Raw genomic sequence first — 12,225 nt, 5'->3', positions numbered from 1 at the left:
TGTGCCTGTATTAGAGTAATACGGTACCTAAATAGATAGCCTGTAAAAAAAGGCTTGAATTTGAATTCAATACATTGGGCCAAATAATTTTTTTCTTATTGTGGTGAACGGTAACAATGAGGAAAACATCTAGTAAGGGACGCGGACGCGGCATGGTCGTGGTGGTGTTAGTGGACCCTTTGGTGCTGGGAGAAGACGTGGCCGTTCTGCCACAGCCACACGTCTTAGTGAACAAACTACCTCAGGTCCCAGTAGCCGCCAGAATTTACAGCGATATTTGGTGGGGCCCAATGCCGTTCTAAGGATGGTAAGGCCTGAGCAGGTACAGGCATTAGTCAATTGGGTGGCCGACAGTGGATCCAGCACGTTCACATTATCTCCCACCCAGTCTTCTGCAGAAAGCGCACAGATGGCGCATGAAAACCAAGCCCATCAGTCTGTCACATCACCCCCATGCATATCAGGGAAACAGTCTGAGCCTCAAGTTATGCAGCAGTCTCTTATGCTGTTTGAAGACTCTGCTGGCAAAGTTTGCCAAGGGCATCCACCTAGCCCTTCCCCAGTTGTGGAAGACATAGAATGCACTGACGCACAACCACTTATGTTTCCTGATGATGAGGACATGGGAATACCACCTCAACACGTGTCTGATGATGACGAAACACAGGTGCCAACTGCTGCGTCTTTCTGCAGTGTGCACACTGAACAGGAGGTCAGGGAGGAAGACTGGGTGGAAGACGATGCAGGGGACGATGAGGTCATAGACCCCACATGGAATGAAGGTCGTGCCACTGACTTTCAGAGTTCAGAGAAAGAGGCAGTGGTGAGACCGAGCCAACAACGTAGCAAAACAGGGACCAGGGGGCAAAAGCAGAACACCCGCCGCCAAGAGAGTTCGCCTGCTACTGGCCACCGCCACCTGGGACCGAGCACCCCAAAGGCAGCTTCAAGGAATTCCCTGGCGTGGCAGTTCTTCAAGCAATGTGCTGACGACAAGACCCGAGTGGTTTGCACGCTGTGTCATCAGAGCATGAAGCGAGGCATTAACGTTCTGAACCTTAGCACAACCTGCATGACCAGGCATCTGCATGCAAAGCATGAACTGCAGTGGAGTAAACACCTTAAAAACAAGGAAGTCACTCAGGCTCCCCCTGCTACCTCTTCTGCTGCTGCCGCCTCAGCCTCTTCCTCCGCCTCAGGAGGAACGTTGGCACCTGCCGCCCAGCAAACAGAGGTTGTACCACCAACATCACCACCTCCGTCACCAAGCTTCTCCACCATGTCACACGGCAGCGTTCAGCTCTCCATCTCACAAACATTTGAGAGAAAGCGTAAATTCCCACCTAGCCACCCTCGATCCATGGCCCTGAATGCCTGCATTTCTAAACTACTGGCCTATGAAATGCTGTCATTCAGGCTGGTGGACACAGACAGCTTCAAACAGCTCATGTCGCTTGCTGTCCCACAGTATGTTGTTCCCAGCCGCCACTACTTCTCCAAGAGAGCAGTGCCTTCCCTGCACAACCAAGTATCCGATAAAATCAAGTGTGCACTGTGCAACGCCATCTGTGGCAAGGTCCACCTAACCACAGATACGTGGACCAGTAAGCAAGGCCAGGGACGCTATATCTCCCTAAATGCACACTGGGTAAATGTAGAGGCGGCTGGGCCCCAGACGGAGAGCTCTTTAGCGCACGTCCTTCCGCCGCCAAGGATCGCAGGGCAACATTCTTTGCCTCCTGTAGCCTCCTCCTCCTACTCTGCATCCTCCTCCTCTTCTTCCACCTGCTCATCCAGTCAGCCACACACCTTCACCACCAAATTCAGCACAAACCGGGGTAAACGTTAGCAGGCCATTCTGAAACTCATATGTTTGGGGGACAGGCCCCACACCGCGCAGGAGTTGTGGCGGGGTATTGAACAACAGACCGATGAGTGGTTGCTGCCGGTGAACCTCAAGCCCGGCCTGGTGGTGTGCGATAATGGGCGAAATCTCGTCGCAGATCTGGGACTAGCCGGTTGGACGCACATCCCTTGCTTGGCGCATGTGCTGAATTTGGTGGTGCAGAAGTTCATTCACAGCAACCCCGACATGTCAGAGCTACTGCATAAAGTGCGGGCCGTCTGTGCGCGCTTCCGGCGTTCACATCCTGCCGTTGCTCGCCTATCTGTTCTACAGCGTAACTTCGGCCTTCCCGCTCACCGCCTCAAATGCGACGTGCACACCAGGTGGAACTCCACCTTGCACATGCTGGACAGACTGTGCGAGCAGCAGTAGGCCATAGTGGAGTTTCAGCTTCAGCACGCACGGGTCAGTCGCACTGCGGAACAGCACCACTTCACCACCAATGACTGGGCCTCCATGCGAGACCTGTGTGCCCTGTTGCGCTATTTAGAGTACTCCACCAACATGGCCAGTGGCGATGACGCCGTTATCAGCGTTACAATAACACTTCTATGTCTCCTTGAGAAAACACTTAGGGCGATGATGGAAGAGGAGGTGGCCCAGGAGGAGGAGGAGGAGGAAAGAGGGGTCATTTTTAGCACTTTCAAGCCAGTCTCTAAGAAGTGACTCAGAGGGAGTTTTTTTGCAACAGCAGAGGCCAGGTACAAATGTGGCCAGACAGGGCCCAATACTGGAGGACGAGGAGAACGAGGATGAGGAGGAGGTGGAGGAGGAGGAGGAGGATGAAGCATGTTCACAGAGGGGTGGCACCCAACGCAGCTCGGGCCCATCACTGGTGCGTGGCTGGGGGGAAACGCAGGACGATGACGATACGCCTCCCACAGTGGACAGCTTGTCCTTTCCTCTGGGCAGCCTGGCACACATGAGCGACTACATGCTGCAGTGCCTGCGCAACGACAGCAGAGTTGCCCACATTTTAACGTGTGCGGACTACTGGGTTGCCACCCTGCTGGATCCCCGGTACAAAGACAATGTGCCCACCTTACTTCCTGCACTGGAGAGTGATAGGAAGATGCGCGAGTACAATCGCACGTTGGTAGATGCGCTACTGAGAGCATTCCCAAATGTCACAGGGGAACAAGTGGAAGCCCAAGGCGAAGGCAGAGGAGGAGCAAGAGGTCGCCAACGCAGCTGTGTCACGGCCAGCTCCTCTGAGGGCAGGGTTAGCATGACAGAGATGTGGAAAAGTTTTGTCACCACGCCACAGCTAACTGCATCACCACCTGAACCGGAACGTGTTAGCAGGAGGCAACATTTCACTAACATTGTGGAACAGTACATGTGCACAGCCCTCCACGTACTGACTGATGGTTCGGCCCCATTCAACTTCTGGGTCTCCAAATTGTCCACGTGGCCAGAGCTAGCCTTTTATGCCTTGGAGGTGCTGGCCTGCCCGGCGGCCAGCATTTTGCCTGAACGTGTATTCAGCACAACTGGGGGCGTCATTACAGACAAACGCAGCCGCCTGTCTACAGCCAATGTGGACAAGCTGACGTTCATAAAAATGAACCAGGCATGGATCCCACAGGACCTATCCTCTTTTTTTAATTTTACCATTATATTGCGGGGCAACCCAAAGTTGAATGAACCTCTCATCTGTCTGGGTGCCAGGGCCTAAAAATATCTGACAATGGCCTGTTCCAGTGGTGGGTGACATGAAGCCTGATTCTCTGCTATGACATGAAGTCTGAATCTCTGCTATGGGGCCTCTCTCCTCTGTCTGGGTTCCGGGGCCTAAAAATATCTGAACAGTGGCCTGTTCCAGTGGTGGGTGACATGAAGCCTGATTCTCTGCTATGGGACCTCTCTCCTCTGTCTGGGTGCCGGGGCCTAAAAATATCTGACAGTGGCCTGTTCCAGTGGTGAGTGACATGAAGCCTGATTCTATGCTATGACATGAAGTCTGATTCTCTGCTATGGGACCTCTCTCCTCTGTCTCGGTGCCGGGGCCTAAATAACTCACAGTGGCCTGTTCCAGTGGTGGGTGACATGAAGCCTGATTCTCTGCTATGACATGAAGCCTGAATCTCTGCTATGGGACCTCTCTCCTCTGTCTGGGTGCTGGGGCCTAAAAATATCTGATAGTGGCCTGTTCCAGTGTTGGGTGACATGAAGCCTGATTCTCTGCTATGACATGAAGCCTGAATCTCTGCTATGGGACCTCTCTCCTCTGTCTGGGTGACGGGGCCTAAAAATATATGACAATGGCCTGTTCCAGTGGTGGGTGACATGAAGCCTGATTTTCTGCTATTACATGAAGCATGAATCTCTGCTATGGGACCTCTCTCCTCTGTCTGGGTGCCGGGGCCTAAAAATATCTGACAATGGCCTGTTCCAGTGGTGGGTGACATGAAGCCTTATTCTCTGCTATGACCTGAAGCCTGAATCTCTGCTATGGGGCCTCTCTCCTCTGTCTGGGTCCCGGGGCCTAAAAATATCAGAACAGTGGCCTGTTCCAGTGGTGGGTGACATGAAGCCTGATTCTCTGCTATGACATGAAGCCTGAATCTCTGCTATGGGGCCTCTCTCCTCTGTCTGGGTGCCGGGGCCTAAAAATATCTGACAGTGGCCTGTTCCAGTGGTGAGTGACATAAAGCCTGATTCTCTGCTATGACATGAAGCCTGAATCTCTGCTATGGGGCCTCTCTCATCTGTCTGGGTGCCGGGGCCTAAAAATATCTGACAGTGGCCTGTTCCAGTGGTGGGTGACATGAATCCTGATTCTCTGCTAAGACATGAAGCCTGAATCTCTGCTATGGGACCTCTCTCCTCTGTCTGGGTGCCGGGGCCTAAAAATATCTGACAATGGCCTGTTCCAGTGGTGGGTAACATGAAGCCTGATTCTCTGCTATGGGACCTCTCTCCTCTGTCTGGGTGTCGGGGCCTAAATATCTGACAGTGGCTTGTTCCAGTGGTGGGTGACATGAAGCCTGATTCTCTGCTATGACATGAAGCCTGATTCTCTGCTATGGGACCTCTCTCCTCTGTCTGGGTGCCGGGGCCTAAAAATATCTGACAATGGCCTGTTCCAGTGGTGGGTGACATGAAGCTGATTCTTTGCTATGGGACCTCTCTCCTCTGTCTGGGTGCCGGGGCCTAAATATCTAACAGTGGCCTGTTCCAGTGGTGTGTGACATGAAGCCTGATTCTCTGCTATGACATGAAGCCTGAATCTCTGCTATGGGACCTCTCTCCTCTGTCTGGATGCCGGGGCCTAAAAATATCTGACAGTGGCCTGTTCCAGTGTTGGGTGACATAAAGCCTGATTCTCTGCTATGACATGAAGCCTGAATCTCTGCTATGGGACCTCTCTCCTCTGTCTGGGTGCCGGGGCCTAAAAATATCTGACAGTGGCCTGTTCCAGTGTTGGGTAACATGAAGCCTGATTCTCTGCTATGACATGAAGCCCGAATCTCTGCTATGGGACCTCTCTCCTCTGTCTGGGTGCCAGGGCCTATAAATATCTGACAATGGCCTGTTCCAGTGGTGGGTGACATGAAGCCTGATTCTCTGCTATGACATGAAGCCTGAATCTCTGCCATTGGGGCCTCTCTCCTCTGTCTGGGTGCCGGGGCCTAAAAATATCTGAACAGTGGCCTGTTCCAGTGGTGTGTGACATGAAGCCTGATTCTCTGCTATGACATGAAGCCTGAATCTCTGCTATGGGACCTCTCTCCTCTGTCTGGATGCCGGGGCCTAAAAATATCTGACAGTGGCCTGTTCCAGTGTTGGGTGACATAAAGCCTGATTCTCTGCTATGACATGAAGCCTGAATCTCTGCTATGGGACCTCTCTCCTCTGTCTGGGTGCCGGGGCCTAAAAATATCTGACAGTGGCCTGTTCCAGTGTTGGGTAACATGAAGCCTGATTCTCTGCTATGACATGAAGCCTGATTCTCTGCTATGGGACCTCTCTCCTCTGTTTGGGTGCCGGGGCCTAAAAATATCTGACATTGGCCTGTTCCAGTGGTGGGTGACATAAAGCCTGATTCTCTGCTATGACATGAAGCCTGAATCTCTGCTATGGGACCTCTCTCCATTGTCTGGGTGCCGGGGCCTAAAAATATCTCACAAAGGCCTGTTCCAGTGGTGGGTGACATGAAGCCTGATTCTCTGCTATGGGACCTCTCTCCAATTGATATTGGTTAATTTATTATTATTTTTTTTAATTAATTTCCCTATCCACATTTATTTGCAGGGGATTTACTTACATTTTTCTGCCTTTTGCAGCCCTCTAGCCCTTTCCTGGGCTATTTTACAGCCTTTTTAGTGCTGAAAAGTTTGGGTCCCCATTGACTTCAATGGGGTTCGGGGCGAAGTTCGGGGCGAAGTTCGGATCCCGAACCCGAACATTTTCGGGAAGTTCGGCCGAACTTCTCGAACCCGAACATCCAGATGTTCGCTCAACTCTACTTTGAACTCTTTGGGTTTGCATGCAAGCTAAGGAGGGGACTGTTATCAGAACTGATGTGGTCTATAGGTCTCCAGGTCAAAGTGAGGATTATGATAAGTTGGTTGATGAAATTTTTCAAATGGCAGAAAAGGGAGGAATTGTAGTTATGGGTGACTTTAGCATGCCTGGTGTAGACTGGAGTATCTCTAGTGCTCTTACATGCAACTGATGCACTTAAAAGAGCATCTTTGGAACAGCTAGTGAAGCCACCAACCAGAGGAGATAACATTCTAGATTTAATCTTTACAAATGGGTCCTGGTGGCCTAGGTTAAGGTGGAAGAACATTTAGGTTCCGATGACCACCAATGTTTATGGTTTGATATAAAAGCAGACTGGGAACCATCATACACTATTAAAAAAGTAATGACTTTAGAAGGACTAATTTCAAGGAAATAGAGAGGGAGTTTAAACGGGAAATTAAAAGGGTCAGAATATTACAGTCTAATATTACAGTCTATGGCTACTAGAGAGGGGTCGTTGATCCAGGGAGATATTCTGATTGCCTGATTGGAGTCGGGAAGGAATTTTTTATTCCCCTAAAGTGAGGAAAATTGGCTTCTACCTCACAGGGTTTTTTTGCCTTCCTCTGGATCAACTTGCAGGATAACAGGCCGAACTGGATGGACAAATGTCTTTTTTTCGGCCTTATGTACTATGTTACTATGTTAGAATAAACAGTGGGTGTGTGTATAACCAGTGGACATTATTAAATGTGGTTATCTAAAAGTCAACTAAACTGTATGTCAGACAGATTATCAAAAGTAAATGGAAGGAGGGACCACACTATGGTTTACTAGAGAAGTAAGTAATAGAGTAAAAGAAAAAAAGGTTGTGTTTCAGAAGTATACAAAAACAGACGTGTAGCTGATAGAGAACTGTATAAAATCACACAAAGAGGCCAAACATCTTAGCCCACCCCCCATTTCCCATATAGCCCAGTCCCTTCCATCTAAGCACCACTCACTTCTCAACTAAGTAGAAAACAATTGTAGAAGCTCTAGTCAAAATGCGCCAGTTTGTGCCCCTTGTTAGACAGATTCCAGACGCAGACACATTACTGAATGTGGGCCAAGCAGTCTCAGAGTCACATAGATAAGTAAAAGTGTTCCAAAATTATTAACACATAAAGGAACGCATGCTAGATATTACGGGGTGGCATCCTGACTCTAAAATAGGCAGTAGAATAACAGATTCTAAGAACTTAGAAGGAAGCCCATGAGGCCCCCGTACTCCACTGGTGCCATAGCAGCTGCCAGGCCACTCTTTCTGTTATTTCTTGCATTTCATACAGCTATGTTAAATGATTGGCTTTTAAATATGAATTGATTCTTTCACACAGCTGGACAGATCTGGTTGCCATACCATTGATGTAAAGTCTGGGGTGTTCAGGATGAACGAAACTAACAAGATAAATGAACTGAAAGTTGCAGCTTCTGTTACAGAGGAGGGGACTGGTAAGTCTGATGTATTCCTGACTGTTAGTTGCATCTCAAATGTGTTATTACAACATGAGGGACAAAGACCCTGATTTTGTAGTTAGGGGTCTTTGTTACAAATTTTTTATGGGGCCACAGGAGCTTCAAATTACATCTCAGATCGGCTGGGTAGAAAAAATGTAAAGTCAAAGTATATTCTCTTTAGCATCCTCCTGTATTGCATCCTCCTGAAATGTTCCCCAGGACGTCCACCTGCATCATCTACCTCGTTCTGGCCATTACATATTTATTTTCATAATTTGGCACAATTACATTACATTTATTCACTCTCCCCCCAACGCACACTTCATCTGACCTTTGTGCAGTTTCGGAAATAATGGTTGTCACTTGTAAGTCACACTCTAGACAACCAGTTTAACAATAAAGCTGCCCTTTTTCTGAACGGAAATATGATGATAAGCTATGTCAGGCACATTAATACTAGTTGACATTTCTAATGGTCAAAGAATGACTACAAGATCAGTAGAGTTTGAAGCAGTTTAATAAATGAAATTAAATGATACTTGTAGTTAATGTAGTTACAGTTGAGTACTCCACATGAGCCCCATTGTACAGGTATATTAAAGGGGTTGGCCACTTTCTGGTTATTGTTGATCGATGTGTTTGTAAGTTTATTATATAGCACTTACCAATATAGCAATTGTTGAAATTCTGCACCATTTTCCATATTTCATAAAGTATGCTCCCTTGTTTGCCAAGTCTTTTCTTCTGCCTATACAGAAGTCTTGTCCATAAAATGGCTGCTGATGGAGGATCATGTGACCAGGCAAATCACCTCCATGTGATGTCTCCTCTGTTCAAATACACTGCATCTGCCATCTGCACTTGCTATTTTGGGAGTTTAGGACAGATACAGTGTATTTGAATGCAGGAGACATCACATGGAGGTGATATACCTGGTTACTTGACCCTCCATCAGCGGCCATCTTATGGACAGGACCTCTATGTGGACAGCACAAAAGACAAGGGGGCATGGCCTATGAAATATAGCAAATGGTAAAGAATATCAACAAAGGATATATTGCCAATTTTCATATAGTCATCTTATTTACAGATTGGTCACAAGCAGCCAGAGAGTGGCCAACCCCCCACTAATATGCACCCATTTCTATTGATGGCAACCAAAAGGTTACTGAGCACCTATACACAGTTCATGGTCCCAAAGTAGCTAAAACTGATCATAGGTTAATAGCTGAACATCCCTTAAACAAACAATGACGATTGTTTCACTCACACAGCCATACACATTTTAGTCCATATTGGCCATCACAGTCATTCAGACTGACCATACAGTCTTTCCGGGATCTATTGTTGATGATAGCTTTGAGGCCCCTTACATATTAAACTATTGTCTGTCAAGCCCGTAGTTTTTGTCAGGATCAGCCAACAATCTAATGTGTATGACAAGCTCCTGACTCTCTCATCTGACAGATAATGTCGAGGGAGAGATTGATTAAGTGCAATGGACCTCAGTGCCCCTTCCTTTTGTTCTCCCAGGAGATTAGATGCTGCCAGAAGTATCTGGCAGAGGTTTTCTCCTCTGTCTCCCTTAAAAGCCCATATGGTCGAGCCATGTGTATAGACAACGTGAAGGGGTATTTCAAGATTTTAATATTGATGGCCTATCCATAGAATAGGCTATCAATATCTGATCGGCGTGGGTCAACCTGCACCCTTGAAGATCAGCTGTTCCCGAGTAGCTCCGATTACAACTTCCATACATTGTATAGTGGATGGGTCTGGTTACTGCAGCATTCCTCCCTTTCACATCACTGGGAGCAGCTTTACAGTTACCAACTCCATTCATTATACATAATGGACGGAACTGCATAGTTCTGGTCGCAACTTCAGGCATGAATTATTGAATCCCCACCAATCAAATATTGTTGCTTATCCTTAGAATAGGACACCAGTATTAAAATCTTGGAATACACTGCGTGCAGAATTATTAGGCAAATGAGTATTTTGACCACATCATCCTCTTTATGCATGTTGTCTTACTCCAAGCTGTATAGGCTCAAAAGCCTACTACCAATTAAGCATATTAGGTGATGTGCATCTCTGTAATGAGAAGGGGTGTGGTCTAATGACATCAACACCCTATATTAGGTGTGCATAATTATTAGGCAACTTCCTTTCCTTTGGCAAAATGGGTCAAAAGAAGGACTTGACAGGCTCAGAAAAGTCAAAAATAGTGAGATATCTTGCAGAGGGATGCGGCACTCTTAAAATTGCAAAGCTTCTGAAGCGTGATCATCGAACAATCAAGCGTTTCATTCAAAATAGTCAACAGGGTCGCAAGAAGCGTGTGGAAAAACCAAGGCACAAAATAACTGCCCATGAACTGAGAAAAGTCAAGCGTGCAGATGCCAAGATGCCACTTGCCACCAGTTTGGCCATATTTCAGAGCTGCAACATCACTGGAGTGCCCAAAAGCACAAGGTGTGCAATACTCAGAGACATGGCCAAGGTAAGAAAGGCTGAAAGACGACCACCACTGAACAAGACACACAAGCTGAAACGTCAAGACTGGGCCAAGAAATATCTCAAGACTGATTTTTCTAAGGTTTTATGGACTGATGAAATGAGAGTGAGTCTTGATGGGCCAGATGGATGGGCCCGTGGCTGGATTGGTAAAGGGCAGAGAGCTCCAGTCCGACTCAGATGCCAGCAAGGTGGAGGTGGAGTACTGGTTTGGGCTGGTATCATCAAAGATGAGCTTGTGGGGCCTTTTCGGGTTGAGGATGGAGTCAAGCTCAACTCCCAGTCCTACTGCCAGTTTCTGGAAGACACCTTCTTCAAGCAGTGGTACAGGAAGAAGTCTGCATCCTTCAAGAAAAACATGATTTTCATGCAGGACAATGCTCCATCACACGCGTCCAAGTACTCCACAGCGTGGCTGGCAAGAAAGGGTATAAAAGAAGAAAATCTAATGACATGGCCTCCTTGTTCACCTGATCTGAACCCCATTGAGAACCTGTGGTCCATCATCAAATGTGAGATTTACAAGGAGGGAAAACAGTACACCTCTCTGAACAGTGTCTGGGAGGCTGTGGTTGCTGCTGCACGCAATGTTGATGGTGAACAGATCAAAACACTGACAGAATCCATGGATAGCAGGCTTTTGAGTGTCCTTGCAAAGAAAGGTGGCTATATTGGTCACTGATTTGTTTTTGTTTTGTTTTTGAATGTCAGAAATGTATATTTGTGAATGTTGAGATGTTATATTGGTTTCACTGGTAAAAATAAATAATTGAAATGGGTATATATTTGTTTTTGTTAAGTTGCCTAATAATTATGCACAGTAATAGTCACCTGCACACACAGATATCCCCCTAAAATAGCTAAAACTAAAAACAAACTAAAAACTACTTCCAAAAATATTCAGCTTTGATATTAATGAGTTTTTTGGGTTCATTGAGAACATGGTTGTTGTTCAATAATAAAATTAATCCTCAAAAATACAACTTGCCTAATAATTCTGCACTCCCTGTATGCCTTTAACTAGATGGAATATACCCTAGCGACCTCCAGCCAGCTAGACACTGGCAAAAATAACTAATTGCAATGCGCTAAGCAATATACAAGAGATATACACAAACTGACCCTCAATTGTTGCATGAATGCATGCAAACTATCAACTATAGCACCGAAAGTTTATCCCTCCATATCATATCAAATTGTATCTATAAAACACTTTTGTTTTCAACCAAACCTGTCCTATTTGTCAATCGGTAGCTGTGGCGTACTAATCAATCACAGTGTGCCACAACATACTGAACCTCTCGCCTTTACGCCATTGTTAATAAATATGGCACAATTTACAAATTTACAACTGATCTTTAATGTTTAGTTACTAAAAAAAAAAAAAAAAATTTCCTTTCAAAGCTAGAGATGAAGCAATAGATCAAAATTCGATTTGGGTTTGATTTGGCCAAATCAGTCAACCAATTTGATTTGGATCCAAACCCGTTCTGGCCTTCCAAATTGTATATGATCCTCTGAGGTCTCCTAGGATTTTTTCTGACATTTCTCAAAAAAATTTCACACATTTTAAAAAAAATTATTTTATTTTATTTCTCTCTCATTCTCTCTTTCTCCAAAATGCCAACATTTGTGCAAAAATTCAGGTCGAATCTTATTTGTTTAGACTCAGTTCACTCATCTCTGCTCAAAACTATAGTATTGCAGGATATTATTAGAGATGAGCGAATCAAAGTTAATGAATCCCAATTTCCTCACACTTCATGGTAACAAATCGCATTTTTTCCTAAAATGGCTGCTGCACGTGTTAGATGTCCTAACACATG

General features: G+C 46.4%; 1 protein-coding gene across 3 annotated transcripts in view; it reads left to right on the top strand.

Moving 5' to 3' along the window:
* Positions 1-12,225, top strand: part of LOC121004843 (alpha-2-macroglobulin-like protein 1) — a 263,914-nt gene that overhangs the window by 84,291 nt on the left and 167,398 nt on the right. For all 3 annotated transcript variants that reach the window (XM_040437234.1, XM_040437235.1, XM_040437233.1), the window contains exon 9: positions 7,759-7,873. In XM_040437234.1, coding sequence (XP_040293168.1) covers positions 7,759-7,873 — 115 coding nt within the window. The remainder of the gene's footprint in view (positions 1-7,758; positions 7,874-12,225) is intronic.

This window comes from Bufo bufo, chromosome 6, assembly GCF_905171765.1.
Source record: "Bufo bufo chromosome 6, aBufBuf1.1, whole genome shotgun sequence".
Classification (NCBI taxonomy): domain Eukaryota; kingdom Metazoa; phylum Chordata; class Amphibia; order Anura; family Bufonidae; genus Bufo; species Bufo bufo.
Note: the sequence above shows the minus strand (reverse complement) of the source record. Positions and strands in the feature narration are given on the sequence as shown.